An 18,346-nucleotide genomic window follows, 5' to 3' on the forward strand; every position below is an offset into this window, starting at 1 on the left:
GACACTGATGTACCTTGGCCTTGGAGTTCACCTTTAATTTCTTTGGAGGTTGTTCTGGGCTCTTTGGATACCATTCGAACTATCCGTCTCTTCAATTTATCATCAATTTTCCTCTTGCGGCCACGTCCAGGGAGGTTGGCTACAGTCCCGTGGATCTTAAACTTCTGAATATGTGCCACTGTTGTCACAGGAACATCAAGCTGCTTGGAGATGGTCTTATAGCGTTTACCTTTAACATGCTTGTCTATAATTTTCTTTCTAATCTCCTGAGACAACTTTCTCCTTCGCTTTCTGTGGTCCATGTTCAGTGTGGTACACACCATGTCACCAAACAGCACAGTGACTATTTGTCACCTTTTAAATAGGCAGACTGACTGATTATGAGTTTGAAGACACCTATGATGCCAATTAAAGGACACACCTGAGTTAAACATGTCCCTCTGGACAAATTATTTTCAATCTTTTATAGAGGTACCATCATTTTTGTCCAGGCCTGTTTCATTAGTTGTTTTTTTTTAAATAATTCTGTTGAACCACAATTCAAAAGTAATGGCTGATTTTCAATGGTTAATTTCCAGTAAATTTTTATTTATTGTTACTTTTGTAAGTTTCAAGTGATTTCAGTGACCATTGTGGGTTTTTCTTTCATTAACAGAGGGGTACCAACAATTTTGTCCACGTGTGTATATCTTTTGTGTAATTGTGTGACATCAGTACAACATAATGCAACACCACAATATTTCAGTCAGCCTATTGTTGTGCTTAGAAAGGAAGGCTATTCAATGCGAGGAAACTTAAAATCTCTTACCATGCTGTTAACTACTCCCTTCAGAGAGCAGCACAAGCTGGCTCTAACAAGGACAGAAAAAGGAGTGGGAGGCACCGATGCACAACTGTGCAAGAAGACAAATATCTGAGAGTGTGTAGTTTAAGACTAAGACGCCTCACAGATCGTCAACTGGCAGCTGCACTAAATAGTACCCGTCAAACACCAGTGTCAGCATCAACAGTGAAGAGGCGACTTCAGGATGCTGGACTTCAAGGCAGAATTGCCAAGAGAAAGCCATATCTCATCACAGACTGGCCAATAAAAAGAAAAGACTGAGATGGGCAAAAAAGCACAGACATTGGACACAGGAAGACTGGAAGAACGTGTTGTGGACAGATGAGTCCAAGTTTGAGGTCTTCGGATCAAACAGAAGAACATTTGTGAGACACTGAACAAATGAAAAGTTGCAAGAACAGTGCTTAATACCATCAGTCAATCATGGTGGAGGCAGCGTGATGGTCTCGGGGCGCTTTGGAGGTGGTAAAATAGGAGATTTGTACAGAGTGGAAGGAACCTTGAGGAAGGAAAGCTAACTCAAGATTCTGCCATGCCATACTCTGTGGACAGCACTTGATTGCGGCCAATTTCATCCTACATCAGGATAATGACCCAAAACACACCTCCAAAATGTGTCAGCAATATTTAAAGAATAAGCACTCAGCCAAAATTCTGACTGTAATGGAGTGGCCAGCACAGTCTCCGGATCTGAACCCTATTGAGCTGTTGTGGGAGCAGCTTGAGCGTATGGTACGGAGGAAGACTGCATCAAGCCAATCCATCTTGTGGGAGATGCTCCAGGAAGCATGGGGTGAAATCAGATTACCTTGAAAAATTGACAGCTAGTATGCCTAAAGTCTGCCAGGCTGTAATTACTGCAAAAGGTGTTTTTTTTGATGAAGGAAAAGTTTGAAGAACACATTCATCATTTCCATTAAAATCATTATTTCTAACTCTGACAATGTCAGCATGTCCTGTTCATTTGTTATATTCCCTATTCAGACTAATTTCATGTGTGTTTCCATGGAAAACAAGAACATTTCCAAGTGATCCCAAACTTTTGAGCGGTAGTGTATATATATATATTTCAGTAATATTACTTCTTTCATTATGTCAGCATTAATAGAAAATACATAATCTCCCTCAAAAGCATATAAAATACTAAAAAACACAGTATTAGACTTCTGGTCCAATGTAGTGTCATATCTCAGAGATTCCACAATGAATTCACAGCGCAACGCTTTCCTTTGACATCACTGAGCTGTTACTGGCAGTTACAGTACATTTAACAGCCAGCAAATCAGTTATTCGAGGTAGTTCATCGCTTTTCAACTTCATATTACCCCTGTAATCCCACATCAGAAATGTCACTGATCAGTGCTGTTGCCATGTTGCCTCTGTCCAGCATCAAACATCTCCTCTCCGGCCCGTGATTGGACAGTTCTTGTGTCAGTCGCTGAGGAGGTTGCATACGCCTTCTGCAGCGCTGCCTCCACGCTGTCTGTGTACCTGAGGTCCTGCAGATCAGCTGCTAGGAGAACATCCAGGACAGAGGGCTGAAAGTGGGAGGGAGAGAGGAAGAGTGTTTGAGGACAAAAAGGTTTTGTTTGTAATGTTGTTATAAGAACTGAATTTTAAAAAAAAGCATTTTTAAACTCTCCGCCAATGATCAGTACTGTCTGTAAGGAAGTGAGGGCTGAGGGTCGAACCTGCAGTCTGGAAAACACCAGTCGAACTTCTCGTAGTTTGAACTGCCTCAGCAGGTCCCTGAGCTCGGTGATCACTGAGTAATCTATGATGCTGACATGGTGGCAATCCAGGACCACTGACCGCGGGGGAGACACTGGAGGAAGGACGTTAAGGGGAGGTATACAAGAAGGCAAATAGGAGATACAATTAAAAAAAGAGGAGGTGGTTCACCAAGACAGGGATTAGCACACGTTACTGTTTCATGTAACTCTCCTTACCCTGCAGAGCCTGAGTGTGTATGATGTGGCTGAGATATTCTGTGGCAGGAAAGCTGAGTCCACTTCCCAGCTGCATCACAAGCACACCGTGATCCGACACCTGCACACAACAGGCACACATTGTGGAGACAAAAACAGAATTCTGTCACCGGTTTTATGATTTCTTGTACCCGCTTGTCCTCAGACTTCCTCACCTTATTCTGCTTCACTTAACGTCCTGTATTTCACAGAGGAAAAGCAAGGTGGAGTAAGACACTGTCCTGTTGAGGTTATGCAAAAAGGACTATGAGGTTGTTCTTAACAGAGAAACTGGTAACTCAGCTGCTTCTGAGACTGATGTGACTGTTGGGCCAAACGGCAGAATTATTAACAAGGCCTGATAAATGTGATAATTAATTCGATCATATTTCTCCAAACTCTGCCGTGCTGCTTTGGAAACATCAGGTGGGGGGTATGGATAAAATATTACATCATAGTATATGTTATTTTATGTTGTGGTATCATTCAATCATATGGAAATTAAAGTGAGGAGCCGTTGTCTTTTTTTGGCAAGTTAAATCCCTGAAAAATCAAGGTACGTCATATGAATGAATAGAAGCAATAGTTCTGTGAATCCAATCATGCCATTCGAGTGTTTAAAATTGCTGCTCATTCATTTGCACATAAAGATATTAAACATCAGTATGAAACGGTATAGAAAAATCTCCCATTGCTGAAAAATTGCTGCTGTCCCCTGGTATGTATCATCACTCAAGCCCTCCATCACCTAATACACTGGGTGCCTCCCAGCCTGTGCAGAACATCACGGTACCTTAATCTGGGGCCTTGCGATGGTGTACAGCAGCAGGGCTCCAGATACAGCCACGCCTCCTATGATGCCGTACTGCACCTGCCAAAAACTCATCAGGAACGTCACAGTAAAAGGCAGCAAGTCCAGCTCTGTGGAAGACAAACGAACACGACACCACAATAACGCAAACACACACATATGAGGCATCCTTCAGTATAAGAAAGAAAAAAAACTGAGTGGACACCTACTGCGTATCCTCCACATGTTAGCCACGACATGGTAATCCACCATGGGAGCGACCGCACAGATGATAACAGCCGCTAGAGAAGTTTTGGGGATGTAGTAGAAAGCCGGCATGAGGAACGCCAGGGAAAGCAACACTATCACACCTGCGGAAACATACAGGGAGGAGGTGACATTTAGAGGAATTTCTCATTTCAAAACTAAGAAATGCACATACTCAGCAGAAATGAAATATCAGCAAACATAGAAAGAGAGAGAGAGAGAGAGAGAGAGAGAGAAAAGTCACATAAATATTATAATACAATGTTTTTTTGTTGTTCCAGGCCGTGATATAAAATGGAAAAAGAAATAAATTGCTTATGTCCACATGCTCTGTTTGAGGCTGAGGTGACAGACAGGAACAAAGAAGCAGGAGAAAAGTGGGGTTAAAGAGTCTGTGATAACACAAACCACCACAAGGGGGCGAAAGAGATACAGTGACAGGACTCACTGGTGACGATCCCTCCAGCTGGAGTGCACACACCAGTCTGGGAGTTCACCGCTGTCCTGCACGTGAGGAGAAAACATGACACTGTAAATATATTACATGAATTTCATGTCTCATACACACACACACACACACACACACACACACACACACACACACACACACACACACAAACCTCCCAAAGCTTCCAGTCACAGGGTAGGCTGACACAAAGGAGCCCATGATGTTGGTCACACCGATAGCCAGCAGCTCCTGGTTGGCATCAATTCTGTAGTCGTTCTGACTGGCTGAGGGGAAACAGGAAGTTCAAATCTGTGAACAGCCTAATAAGACGGTCATTCTTTGGAATGAGCCGAGCATCCTATGCTGGTATAATGTGTAGAAAAGTGCTTTTGCAACATGACACGTTTTATAAAATGTTTATATGAGCCATGCTACGAAGGTGGCTAAAAACACTGACCAAAAGCTTTGGCAATGGCAATGCTCTCCAGCAGCCCCATGAAGGGAATCACAGCAAGCCCTCCTCCAAAGCCCTGCACAGAACACAAAGAGAGGAGGACCGGCTGCTTAGCTGCTCGTCAGGAGAGCTGGAAAGATTTTGGGAAGTGAAAGTTGCAACTCAATTGTTAAGTGATGAGATGACCTGCTCTGACCCCGTGGCCGGCCTCGCCTCTCTGCCCCTTACCTCTACAATCTCTCCAAAGGAGACGACGGTGCCGTTGGCTGTGGTGTCTGAGGTGGGTGGGGGCCTGAACGGTGGGAGCCCCTGGGAAGTTTTGCCAGTGATTGTAAACACATGATGACCGTACGCATCCCAGGAAAATGCTATGCAGGATGCAATCACGACCACCAGAGCGTTACGCACTGACCAAGACAGACAGGACAGAGGAATAAACATCTGATTTCATACGCTGTCGTTCCTGTATTTACAAGTGAAGAGGAAAAACGTACACACACACACACGATCACAACCACACACATGTACTAACTGGTAGCGACAGTCCACACTAGTTTCCTGGCGACCCTGGTGCAGGTGGAGGAGGGATCGTCGTCCGAGCCCAGACGGGTCTTCATGGACAACAACATGACCAGCAGAGCGAGACAGAGCACGCCGAGCACCACATCACCTATCCTGGCCTCTGGAATCTTGTAGAAGGTGTAGTAAACTTCCAGGAAGAACTCCTGGGGAACGTCCTTGAGTCCCAGAATGTTCTAGAAACAGAAACAACATGACGGCCATCGACCGAACCCCTCTGTATCTTCAATTGAACATGGGTGTGTTAAAAGCAATGAGTGATACTGATATTTAAGAAAATGGAACTATATCATAACACGTAATAATAATATTGTCTTGGCCAGTGTGACCCCTCATGTGTTGTAATGCACCATTATTCCAGAAATTATTTGACTTTCTCTTTTTTGCTTGTTTTGTATATTGGATGTAAATGGGTAACACTGTGTGTAAATTCTAAATGTGGGACTGGGTCACTGTTGAGTAGTTTTTGTTGCAGCATGTTTAGCTCTCACCTTGACCTGGCCGAAGCCAATGGTTACTGCGGCAGCACAAGTGAACCCTTTTATTACAGGGAAAGAGATGAAGTCCAGCAGGAAACCTGCAGAAGACGAGCACAGAAACGTGAATGATTCACAGAGCCAAGACGCCGGCCTTGGCCTGAAAATAAAAGCATGGTTGAGATCCACAGATTTGACAGAAGTTGCGTGTGGTTAAGCAGAGGAAGTCGTAGACGAGGTGGTAGGAAGTCGCCGCTCTCCTGCACTCACAAACTATAATCTCCCGTTTCCTCAAACTTTCTGCAGTTTGGCCACCAAAAAGCTTTGCACGACGCCCTCTCTCTCTCTTTTTCAAATAATTACTTTATAATCTCTTTAACAGACTGGATGTTGGTTGTTATTCTAACTGATAGTCCTTATCAGATGAAAATAATGTATCACATTGTGAATAAAAGCTCTTTCTTTTAGTTTTAGCTAAAAAAAAAAAAAAAGTTCATTCACTTGACTCACGAGTGTTGACTAAATTAAGAAAATCACCAAAACTGGTGTCACAAGGTCGCCATATGACCTCAGCAGCCCTCCCCTCACCTAATCTCAGTAATGCCATTACAGCTTGGATGAGTCCACAGAGGAGGCTGAGCAGCACAGCTCGGTGCGGCTGCCCCCCCACCACAGAGAAACACAGGAGGGACATGATGGCCGTGGGACCCAGCGTCACGTCCTTAGAGGTCCCCAGGAGGGTGTAGATGAACCCCCCCATGAAGGCAGAGTAGAGTCCATACTGTGGAGAGAAAAGCTTGTAGATTAAAATGATAAGTGGAGCCGCAACTAATTATTATTGCCGTTACTGAATCCGAAAGGCAAACCCTCACAGACAATCCAGCTAGGATTCACCTGCACAGGAAGACCGGCTACTTCAGCGTAAGCCAGCGCCTGTGGTACGGTCGTCAGCCCCACGGTAAGGCCTGCGAGCACGTCCATCTGGAGCCACCTGAGCTTGTACCGGGGCAGCCAGGAGAGGATGGGCAGCCAGGCCTTTAGGGTGCTGTAGGAGCAGCAGCCCCGGCTGACGGCCGACACCCGGCCCAGTAGAGGCCGGTCCATCGCACAAGGATTAAAGGTGAGGAGGAGAACCTGGGCAGGATGAAGGAAGAGCAGCAAGTGCACATGAATAAAATGATGTTTTAAATATTCAAATGTGTGAATGAAGGGGACTTAATAGAATAAAAGCCACTCACACAAAGTGATTAAGTTCCCTCCTGTGGTTTAAAGGTCACTCATCAGCTTTTGGCTCCTCTGGTTTAGTTTTGCCTCCTCGGACTTCTCTTCCCCCAGGACCAGCATTCAGGAGCACTCAGGGCAACACAACAAAGAGGCGCTCTGTGTGCAAGCGTGTGTCATTTTGGCGTTTGTGTTTTTCTGTACAAATACACAGCACATCAAACTGAGTGCACGCTGTATCCTCAGATGCATGCTGTGATCTGAGTGTAAGAGAAAAACAACAAAAAGCCACCAGTCAACTGACTTGTTCACACAGACGATGACTGCACACCTGGGTACAAGTTTGTATGTGAAGACAGATATTCCAAATGTCTTTCTGTGACTCTTGAACTCAACTAGCTTTGAGGTCTTTATGCTCATATGATGATCATATGACAGGTCAGTACTTTGCATACCTGTCTCTGATCACTGGCTGTTTTTACGACAGCCAGAAACTGTTCTCCACAATCACCTGCACGTCATAAAACTCCCTGACAAAGAAACATTACCACAAATGTTCCTCAGTGTTCTGTGAGTTACCTGCAGCCTGAACTTACAGTCTGATGTGTTATCATAATTCTGTATTTTCTTTGTCCTGTAGTGTGTTTATGGCATCTAGGTCATAATATTCATCAATACAAAATTGCACTGGCAAAGAGGAAAAGACATGAATAACCAGAATAAAATAGCTGTGTGACTGGAAGAGAGCAGACTAAATTAAGATGAAACAGGACAGAAAATAAATAAGACGGAATCGGACAAAATAGAAAAACAGCAGAATAAAATAGAAACTCTTACCCAACCTGTGATAACCCTCAGCTGTGATTTTCAGGTCCTTTTCTGTCAAAATCTTCTTGTTCCCTTCCCTGAGACCACTTCCTAAAATTTCTGTCAGTCTGCTGATGAGGCGCCGGGCGGAGGTTCCTGACGACCGATCATCGTCACGTGACCTCTGTCATGTGACCACGGGTGGGCGGGGCTCGGGTTGTTTCAGGAAGTGAGTCCACTGCTGTTGTTAGGAGACGACAAAGTTACTGACGCACATTTCTACCTGCCACTTCATGTGTTTTATGTGTCAACTTTGACCACAGACTTCATTTAATTTACTTAAATAACTGTTTTGACTCACATGAGATGTTCCAAACCGAACCAGCAGAGACACTGAAACTTTTCTTAATGAGTGCAAAGAGAGCTAATCTTTACCGTCATCATGCTGCTTGAGCTATTTTATTTCATTCTGGCTTTATGTTGCATCGGGGAGTCAAAGAGAAGAAATGTCCTTCTGATAATTGGTGAGTGGACTTTCTCTCAGTCAGTCTTAATAATTCAAAATGCTTTTTGAACCCAGTTACCAGTTCCTGAGGCCCACCTAGCCAAAACTAAAGCAGAGAAATAGATTAAATCCTATTGCTTCCTTCTCTTATTTGGTCTACCTGCACTGTCCAAAATAACAGAAACACCTCTCTGTAGAAAATCACAAACTATGTCCTCCAAAACGACCATACAGTTCAGACAGCACTTTTAAAAAACTGAACACTATAACCTTCATTTGGGAAGGTTTTATTGCAGGACTGTTGTATTAGGTTAAGATAGGTGTAACTGATAAACCAGCAACTGAGCCTCCAACATCTTCTATCACGTACATGCTGTAATGTAAACTGTTTTTAGATTTAAAAAACAGTGCAAAATGCACTTCTGAATGCCATTTCAACATAAACGTGTCTGCGGTGTGCCTGCAGACCACTAAACTACGAGGAAAGATCATTTTCTCTCTTCATCTCCCGCTCCATCTTTTAGTAAATGTTAGACCATGTAAATCTGTTCTAGGAGGGCTTCCAAATGTAAGTATGAACTTTAAAATGCAACCCAGTCAGTTTTGGATCTGACTTGTGCTCTTGTTAGCTAAATGGGAGCAAATCCCTGCAGCCAGTATCTAGCACACACACTTATACACAGCTAATAGACGTGTCTTTTCCCAGCTGATGATGCAGGTTTTGAGACGGAGGTGTATAACAACTCTGTGGTCCACACCCCCCACTTGCGCTCCCTGGCCAAGCGTAGCCTCGTGTTCAGCAACGCCTTCACCTCTGTCAGCAGCTGCTCCCCCAGCCGCTCCACCATCCTCACCGGACTGCCGCAGGTTAAGAAAAAACACATGCACATATGAATCCCTCTTATTTGTTTGTGAAGGCACAGTATTTAGGTCCATTTGATCTGTGTTTTCAGCACCAGAATGGTATGTACGGGCTTCATCAAGGTGTTCACCACTTCACCTCGTTTGATGGAGTACAAAGTCTGCCGCTGCTCCTCAGCCAAGCCGACGTACACACAGGTAAATAACAGCTAATACCAATTTATTACAAGTCTACTCTCATGCACACTCGTGCTTTATATAATCACTTCTTCCCCTCTGTCTTTTTACTCTCTCGTACCCACAGGTATAATTGGGAAGAAGCATGTCGGCCCCGGATCCGTGTACCCTTTTGATTTTGCCTACACAGAGGAGAACAGCTCTGTCCTCCAGGTGGGGAGGAACATCACCCGCATCAAGCTCCTGGTCCGCAAGTTTTTCCAGACCCATAAAGAAGAAGCCTTTGAGCGAAGGCGAAAGAAACAAGAGGGTAAAGACACTATAAAAGATGAAGAGAGGCCGTTTTTCCTGTATGTGGCCTTTCACGACACCCACCGATGTGGACACTCACAGCCTCAGTATGGAGCTTTCTGTGAGAAGTTTGGTAATGGAGAAATGGGGATGGGTAGAATACCTGACTGGACACCGGTATATTACACACCTGAACAAGTAAAGGTCAGTGATCTAGAGATGTCATGTTTTCAAATGTAGAAAGAAACCCCATTCTAGCTGTGAAACATCTACATTAATCGGCGTAAAATTTTAACCTTTTGTTTTAGATAAAAGATTACCTATTAAAAATATTGTCACTTACAGCAGCTATTTTTTATTTTTTAGGTTTGATAGAAAATTTAACTTTGACATTTTAATTGAAGTAACAGATTATTCTTCCTTTTTCAGCTAGAAATACATTGTTATTGTTTTATATAAGCAATATTTAAACCTTCCATTAGTGTGATATTACTAATTTGTCTTTTAACTTTATAGTCACACTTCTACTGCTGCTGTTACACTGATATTAAACTTCATGACATTTCACAAATGCTGAATGAAGTGATTTGCAACAAATCACAAATGCTAAGATTCTGTCTTATTTATTATTGTAGTGAAATATATCTACAAGGCACGCGGAGTCAAAGTAATCTGGTCTGACCTCATCTTGTGTATTTCAGGTTCCTCCTTTTGTGCCGGACACACCTGCAGCACGGGCCGACTTGGCCGCCCAGTACACCACGGTTAGCAGGCTGGACCAAGGTATTTAACAACATCTACACACAAAAACTGAGGGTGGAGAGAAGCAGGTCTTGTAACACACTATGCTGTTAAATGACCTCTGCAGGTATCGGTTTGGTTCTTCAGGAGCTCAGGGAAGCTGGTTATGAGAACGACACTCTGGTCATCTACAGCTCAGATAACGGCATCCCCTTCCCAAACGGCAGAACCAACCTGTATCGCTCCGGGACCGCAGAGCCCATGCTGGTGTCGTCTCCAGAGCACAGGGAACGATGGGGAAACACCAGCCAGGCCTACGTCAGCCTGCTGGGTAAGACATGGATGACAGAAATGGGCTGGGAAGACTGCAAGTGCTGTTTTAAAAAAAGAAAAAAAAGTCAAATCAAAAATCATAATGTACACTGTCCATAGAACGTTTGGTTCCAGTTTAGTGCCTAAACAAGCAACTCCCAACCTTTTGTGGTTTGTGACTCCTTAAAATGATGCAGTATCGACTTCTATCTGACCGCTCACCGCAGGTTATCACCTGAAAGAGTCATTCAGTCTCATTCTCACATAGCTTGATTTGATTTGATAATTTCTACAGGCTAAAAAAGTATTACAGATGTCTTTTTCTTTCTGTCACCATCTTGTGAGCACTCAGCAAACCGCTGGCTTACACAAATGAACAAACATGGAAGTCAGTGTGTTTGTCTGATGTGCTTGATCCACCACAAGAGGGAGACTTAACAATAATGCATCAGCAGCAGTTCTCAGAAACAAACAAGTTTAAGTGAAAATGATTCCCTGAGGGGGTTAAATTAAATGGAAATGTGGAAATAACATCAATTAAACAATAATAACAACAAAGGGTAGAAACAGTCTGCAGAAGATGATTACAACACATTAAACAGGCTGTAACCATTGCAAATATTCAAGTATATAGCAAGTAGGTGTAATGAACATTAAATCTTTATGTCCCATGAAAACCATGTATCTCCATACTGTCTGCTTTTCATGACAGCCTGTTTCCAGCTTTGCGACAGTGCATTTTTTCTGATTCTTCAAAATAAATGGTTTATTTTTTTTACTTGATCCATCAATTCCTCTGGAAATTCAAAATCTGTAAGTGACATGTCAGTATAAAGACGACCGTCTGTTTAAAGAAAAAAAATAAATCATAGAAACACTGCATTAATTACATGTGCAGTAAGAATTGCTACTGATGAATATTAGCATACATTTAAATGTGAGGTTTTACTTCAGCTGAGCTACTGGTTTGTCTTATCTCACTCTTTTTTCTTCTTCTCCCTCTCTTTTTTGGGCAGACATCACTCCCACCATTCTGGACTGGTTCTCTGTTCCCTACCCGTCCTACAGCCTCCCAGGCAGCCCCACTGCCCCGGTCCACTTCACCGGGCGCTCCTTACTGCCCGCTCTGGTCACTGAGCCCAGCAGCTGGCACACCGTCTACGCCAGCCAGTCCCTCCACGAGGTCTGTGAGCACCGCCGTCGCCGCCACTGACTGTCAGAGATAGATTTTCATGAATTAATCAAACACAGGGCCCTCACTGATGCGCTGATGTCATTTTGATTTTAGGTAACCATGTACTACCCAACCCGCTCTGTCCACCAGGGGGCGTACCACCTTCTCCACAACCTACACTACCGCATGCCCTTCCCCATAGACCAGGACCTGTACGTGTCACCCACCTTCCAGGACCTGCTGAACCGCACCAGGCTGAGCGAGCCCACACACTGGTTCAAAAGCCTGGAGCAGTATTACTACCGAGAGCGCTGGGAGCTGTACGACTCCAGGTGTGGCACAGCTGCCGACGCTCTTGTTTTTTCAGTGTTCATTATGTTTTCAGCTTAGCAGAAGAAAAATGTTCACTGTGATGATTCACATAGCATTATCAGTTAAAGAGCATTTGGTGAATGACTTACGAGATCAAAGCCCTGAGCAGACTGATCACCATACTTGACCCTGATTGATGGATGAGACGAGGTCCTCTGATTTAAATGAGATATTCCTGGCACCATTCATAGCTTACTGATTTAGTGACAAGAAAACAACCAAATTTCATGCTTCATAAGAGCAAACAAGTGTGCTTCTCCTGCGTTCAATTTCAGTTCTACCTCAAAAAAGAAAAAGAAAAATGCAGCATCTGTGTAAAAAGGGCCAGAGGTAGAAGAAGAGCGATATGATCACCATCTGTGTTGAAATTTAGGTTGAATTTTATTTACATTTTTATTGAAGTTTTAACAGTTTATTATCTTTAGTTGTATAGTATATGAGGTCTTACCATGAACGCCCCTAAACACTGACTTTGATTTAATTCTAATTTAAAGGCAGGGTGTGTAACGTTGGAGAAACTAGCAAGAGGAGCTAGATTTTTAAATTATACGACAGAGAATATCCTGCCCCTCCTTTCAGGCTTCCCTCCAAAGCCACTCCTCCACAACACGTGGACCTCACGCAGCCTCACGTTACAGCTGGAGGACGAGTCCACGACAGTGATGAGAAGATCATTTGTTCTGTGAACAAACGCTGACCGACAGCCTCTCTTAGTTTCTTTTTTTTATAGTATGTCAGATAAACAGTTGTTAATGTAACGTCACCTTTGGCTCAGAGTTACTGCTCACTGGGCTCAGAGGCTGGGCTTTGTGCTGTTCGCTCACATAGAGACAGTCTGTCATGGTCAGCAGTGGCTCTTTGTCGGACTTCCGCTCAGTGGTTGTGTGCTTCGTGCTGGTAACTCACAACTTAGCCAGAACTTAAATTTGGTTGCACTTTCCCTGCCATTCTTGTGTGACCGGCTCCCCGGCTTTAGCAGTACGTTTGTGGAAGCAATGAGTGCACAGGCAGGTAGGCAGGTACATAGATAGACAAGCATGTTGGAATGGGCTCATTACAGGCCTGTGACAGCCACAGACACTGGATGTTTCTTTTTTTTGTCAACCATTTGATTCATTGATTGTGATGAGGATTTCAACAAATGCTGGTCACATACCTGACTTTAATACTCCTGGACATGTTGTCTCGGTCTGCTCACCTCGCTGCAGTGATGGTTGTGGTTACAGGTTCAACCCCTCTGACCAAGCTGCTGGGTGTGGTTGGCTGAAACACAAGTGAAAGAGGATTTCAAAAAATAGTTGACATTCATTTATAATGAAACTAGTTGCAGTCCTGCTTCCTTTGCTTCACTAATTAAATGAAAGCACAAACTCTAAAATGAGAAAAAAAACAGGTGTTTGAGAAGAGCATCAGTGATGTTTTGTGACACCCTTTTTCATTATTTCAATTCATCTTTGGACCGAAATACTAACAAAAGAAGATGATAGAGAATTTTAGCTGGTTGAAGGATATTGTGTTTAAATCATAAATCAGCTTGTTTCGGTATATTTTAAGGTCACTAGTTTAGGCTACATAAATAAATAAATGAATGTATCACATAGTATTGAAACAGTGTTTAGACCTTCATGTTGGAAATTAAAACAGTAAACCTTTATTTTACTGGCAGTCGTTTCCTAATAATGTTCTAGAAAAACTTTCCGGAAATGAATATTTAGTCTGATACTAGTTTTGGGGAACATGGAGACTTTATGAAATCTTCTGTTTATGATTTTTAAATTTGAACGAATGCTTCACCAACACAGGACAGACCTGCTGGAGACAAGGAACCTGGTATCAGACCCGTCCTACAGCGCCGTGCTGCAGAGCCTGAGGCAAAGTCTGCAGAAGTGGCAGTGGGAGACGGGGGATCCCTGGGTCTGTGGACCTGATTATGTCCTCGAGGACAAACTAGAGCCGCGCTGCAGACCGCTCTACAATGGACTCTGATGGACCCTAATGGTACTTTTACTCATCTTGATTGACATGATGTCTGCATACATGAACACATTCATTTTAGAAAATGTATTTTTATTTTTGTATGTCAGTGCTGCTTTTAGTGCTCAATAATAAACAAAACTTGAATTGCCTCAATTCCTTGTGTAGTATCATTCTTTACATTACCAGATAATTTCATCATTAAATTAAGTGGTAGTTCTTATCTGTTTCTATACGTTAGGTACATTTCCCCACCATCCAGACCTCCTCCTAACTCTGTTTCACAGAGAGGCAACATGGTTACACACTATTTAACTTTCTTTACTCAACAAATGAAGCCGCATCCGTCTCTGTTTTAGTCTCCATCACTGTTGTTCTCCTCCTGGTCTGCTGATTACACGGGCAGCGGAGTTCATGACGCATGACCAGTGGGGTAGGCAAATCAATCAGGAAAATGGTTTCTATTGATTCCTCAGAGCTCCACTTTGAAGTGGGGCTGATTCGGCCATGTAGAAAGCTATTGGAACAATTTGGATCAGTCGATTATTCACTCATGTTTATTGATCTGCTTTTTTTTTTCTTTTACTCCTAATCTGTCCATTTCCACTCGTGCTGAAGCCAGGTGCACTGATTCTGCAATGTTTTGCACCTTTTATCGAATGCATTGTGTCAGCATTGACCCAGTTTAGTGGCTTATTGAAATTGGAAGTGGACCAGTCTGCTCTTTTTAAAGCATGAGATGTTTGTAGACACTCAGGAAATTGGCATGTCAATTAGTAAAACAAAAGCACCTCGTAATTTACTTATAAGATGCACCGACAGCTTTGAGTTTGACCACCGACGTCAGTGTCTATCCTGGTCCATTTATCTTCATCCATTTAGCTTTTATCTCTACGTCACAGCAGGGCTGACGTCCCTATACATCTCCAACCCACTCAAACTCTATACCACACTCACACACACCGGATCATCATCCGCCCACCTCAATTTTGATTTGACGAACGTCCTGGGTCACGATAACGTCTCGCAGTCAGCCTATAAAAGCGGTAGAAAGTTTTCCAAACATCCAGCAAAACATAAAGTCAGCCAAGAACAGACGAGACAAACATCTTTTTCTTCTGCGTAAAAAGTGCCAAGACGGTTCCAGACATGGAGAGGTCAGTCAGGCTTGCCGTGGTGTGCGTCGGAGTGTCTCTGCTCATCTCCTGCCATCCAGTCGAAGCCTGGTACAAGCAGTCGACCGGGCCCAGTTACTACTCGGTGGGTCGCGCCTCCGGTTTGCTGTCCGGTATCAGGAGGTCTCCTTATGTCCGGAGGTCCGAGTCTGAGGAGGCGCTGATGGACAGCGGGGAGACGGCAGGTAACAACGTGGTTCCAGAGACTAACAGGCAGATCTCCATCCTTAAAAGCATGGTAAGTACCCATTTTTTATTCCATTGGTGATGAAATAAAGAAGAAACGCGCGTGAAATTGCTTTTTATCTCTGCACCATAAGAGCCGCATTCATGGCGAAACATAAATATTAAGAGTTAAAAATACCTCAAGTTAAACTATTTTAGTCCGAGATTAGACAACACTGTTGCTTTTTTTTTTTTTTTTTTTTACAATTCTTTAACAACTCGTGCGTAAAAGCACAAACGGGTCGAAGCGCAGCCGACAGCATTAAACGATGGAGACAAAACGGTCACTGACAAGTTAACTTAAGACATGTTGTGCGTTTTGAATCTTCATCACCTACGGAAAACATCCGAGTAAAGACAAAATATAAGAAGAGGTGACATTATGGATTCTTGTCTCAGCGACTGTTCCACATTTTTTATTCCGCAAATAGCCTGGTGCTAATTATTGCAATTACTGCAAAACGAAAATAAATTATTTAGTTGTAGAGATAAATGACAAGGCCGACCAGAGTCATCAACAGCTCGTTTTACCGGCTTTTCACTTGAAAGTCTCTCATCACTTATCTCCTCCTCCTGCAGGCCATCTGCGTTAAGGACATCTCTCCAAACCTGAAGAGCTGCGAGCTGCTCAGGGACGGGACGGGCACCTTCCAGTGCAAGGCGGACGTCTTCCTCACCCTGGACTCCCTGGACTGCCTGTCCGCGTGAGTCCCGGTCGGGCCGGCGGAGACAGTCCTGGTCCTCCACCGAGCCCCGGGAGCGCTTCTCTGGAAACGAAACATGAGGGATGGATGAGTGTGTGGGGTTTGTATGGGGTGATGGCGCAGAGGAAACCCCGATCAATGTCGACGATGGACCGCTGCAGACTCTGAATGTTCTCTTTTATTTAGAAAAAACCCTACATTGTTTAATTCTGCTTTGGTTGCACAGACAGGAGTATATATAAACATATATATAAAAAAAAAAATCAGTGCCAGAGATGTTAGTTGAAACCATCCTCTTTCCAGATGACTTCCCATCTTTACTGTTTAACCCCTGACATGTATCTGCCATTCCCAAAATGTATTAAATATCCAGAAAGTTGACTGCAGAGCAGATTTCCTGGAAAGTACTTTTATTTATTTTATCTATTAAAATGAACAAACACTGGTAACCTGTTGCGTGGCTTAAATTTGTCTTCAAACATTCAACTAGTAGGGGATGAAAAAAGGAAAAGTAAGTGATCCAGCACTGCCTCCATTTCTTACTTGTATCCATTTACAGACTCTTCTGCAAAGAAACCTGAAGTATGATTTCAAAATAAGGTCACATTTATTTTGTATTGCAGTGTCAGCACAATATAGTACAAACCATTAAATAACAGTCTGAGAGCATGGCCTGTAAGACTTTGAGAATGAAATACAGTATAAATTTCAAATAATTATTCTGAAAGTGGAAACGTACATTTTGAAAGCATTTCAATTTACACACCAGCAAAACTTCTTCATCATAAGGCACTTGGGAGTATTTTTCTCTTTAATTCACCTTCAGCATCCATCACCAGTGTTTTATTTCCTACTGGAGTCATAGAGGAGCTGGTGTGATTGCACCAGTTGCTCAGGGGAGCCTTCGAAACAGTCAGACCCCAGCAGAGGTAACGCCACACAAATCACAACCAGGAGGCATCATCCCGGTTGACAAATCAGGTTTATGACCGTGTGTGTCGATATTTGAAAAAGGTGGAAGGAGGGAAATGAAACACATTGGAGGCTCCAGGGATGCTTCTTCATATATACTTCTCCCTTTTCTAATAATGAAATCCCTGCAACGTCGCTGAGTGGCAAGACTCAGCTCAGGGGACCGAGCGAAGGCACACATTAAAAGGAACGTGTGTGAGTGTGTGATTTCAGCGCAGGACGAGTAAACACAAACTGGGGTGCTTTTACAGAGATCAGCGCCTCATTAGGAAGGTGTGACGCACAGTGGAGACATGGTGATGGATGAGCGGAAAACACACTGTGGTATCCATGAGTGAATCCTGCACTGAGGAAGTAACTGACAAACAGTAAATCCTCACGCCCTCTGTGTCCTGCCCACACACACACACACACACACACACACACACACACACACACTGGAGAAGATGGGCAAATAAATGGCATGTGCATACATCAGGTCCAAAAAAAGGAGCATCCTCATTCACGGTGTGATTTCATTGTACAGTACAAAAATATAAATGCCCACTACTCTGGTTTCAAAAGTCAACATTAATAAGGATTAACCCAGTGGTCCTGCCTCCTTCAATGCTTTTTCAAAGTTTTTCTAAGCTACATAAAATCAAGCATCACGGAGGATGAAATGCAACGGAGTGTCACAGAGAGAGAGATGATCTTCAGGTTCTGTTCAATGCCTTTTTTGTTGTTGTTGCTATTTTAGTCTTTTAAAATAAGTCTCAGACCTCCGCCGCCAGTCACAGGAGCGACACGGCCTCCAGGTTCTCTTTGATTATCGTGTCCATAACCACCTGGAAGACGACCTGGATGTTGGTGGTGTCGGTTGCCGTGGTGAAGTGGTGGTAGATGAGTTTACTGGGCATGGCGTTGAGCGAGACGAAGGTGGCAGCGATGAAGCGGGCGGCCGAATCCACATCGCAGTCTGCACCTGGAGAAGAGAGGTGAAGGGTGGGTGGGGTCAGACTTCAGAGCGA

General features: G+C 43.6%; 4 protein-coding genes across 4 annotated transcripts in view; 2 read left to right on the forward strand and 2 right to left on the reverse strand.

Moving 5' to 3' along the window:
• Positions 1-1,931: 1,931 nt before the first annotated feature.
• On the reverse strand, positions 1,932-7,990 carry slc26a11 (solute carrier family 26 member 11). Its single transcript, XM_070827653.1, has 15 exons — positions 7,889-7,990; positions 7,064-7,306; positions 6,720-6,959; positions 6,414-6,606; positions 5,841-5,926; positions 5,303-5,525; positions 4,999-5,177; positions 4,774-4,846; positions 4,489-4,600; positions 4,317-4,372; positions 3,832-3,972; positions 3,605-3,732; positions 2,794-2,893; positions 2,536-2,669; positions 1,932-2,382 (listed from the first exon to the last, which is right to left on the reverse strand). The coding sequence occupies exons 3-15, from the start codon at positions 6,927-6,929 to the stop codon at positions 2,194-2,196; spliced, it is 1,824 nt and encodes a 607-aa protein (XP_070683754.1). The 5' UTR covers positions 6,930-6,959; positions 7,064-7,306; positions 7,889-7,990; the 3' UTR covers positions 1,932-2,193.
• A 119-nt stretch (positions 7,991-8,109) lies between these two features.
• Positions 8,110-14,416, forward strand: sgsh (N-sulfoglucosamine sulfohydrolase (sulfamidase)). The gene is made up of 9 exons (XM_070827628.1): positions 8,110-8,377; positions 9,065-9,225; positions 9,312-9,417; positions 9,524-9,891; positions 10,389-10,470; positions 10,556-10,759; positions 11,757-11,923; positions 12,029-12,246; positions 14,089-14,416. Exons 1-9 carry the CDS (start codon positions 8,296-8,298, stop codon positions 14,270-14,272), a joined length of 1,572 nt encoding a protein of 523 aa, XP_070683729.1. The 5' UTR covers positions 8,110-8,295; the 3' UTR covers positions 14,273-14,416.
• Positions 14,417-15,342: 926 nt separating this feature from the next.
• On the forward strand, positions 15,343-16,799 carry npb (neuropeptide B). The gene is made up of 2 exons (XM_070828133.1): positions 15,343-15,673; positions 16,240-16,799. Exons 1-2 carry the CDS (start codon positions 15,410-15,412, stop codon positions 16,366-16,368), a joined length of 393 nt encoding a protein of 130 aa, XP_070684234.1. The 5' UTR covers positions 15,343-15,409; the 3' UTR covers positions 16,369-16,799.
• A 176-nt stretch (positions 16,800-16,975) lies between these two features.
• The window catches only part of gnav1 (guanine nucleotide binding protein (G protein) alpha v1), a 28,089-nt gene continuing 26,718 nt past the window's right edge, over positions 16,976-18,346 (reverse strand). Inside the window, exon 9 of the mRNA XM_070856532.1 lies at positions 16,976-18,300. Coding sequence (XP_070712633.1) covers positions 18,110-18,300 — 191 coding nt within the window. The 3' untranslated portion in view covers positions 16,976-18,109. The remainder of the gene's footprint in view (positions 18,301-18,346) is intronic.

This window comes from Pempheris klunzingeri, chromosome 3 (assembly GCF_042242105.1).
Source record: "Pempheris klunzingeri isolate RE-2024b chromosome 3, fPemKlu1.hap1, whole genome shotgun sequence".
Classification (NCBI taxonomy): Eukaryota; Metazoa; Chordata; class Actinopteri; order Acropomatiformes; family Pempheridae; genus Pempheris; species Pempheris klunzingeri.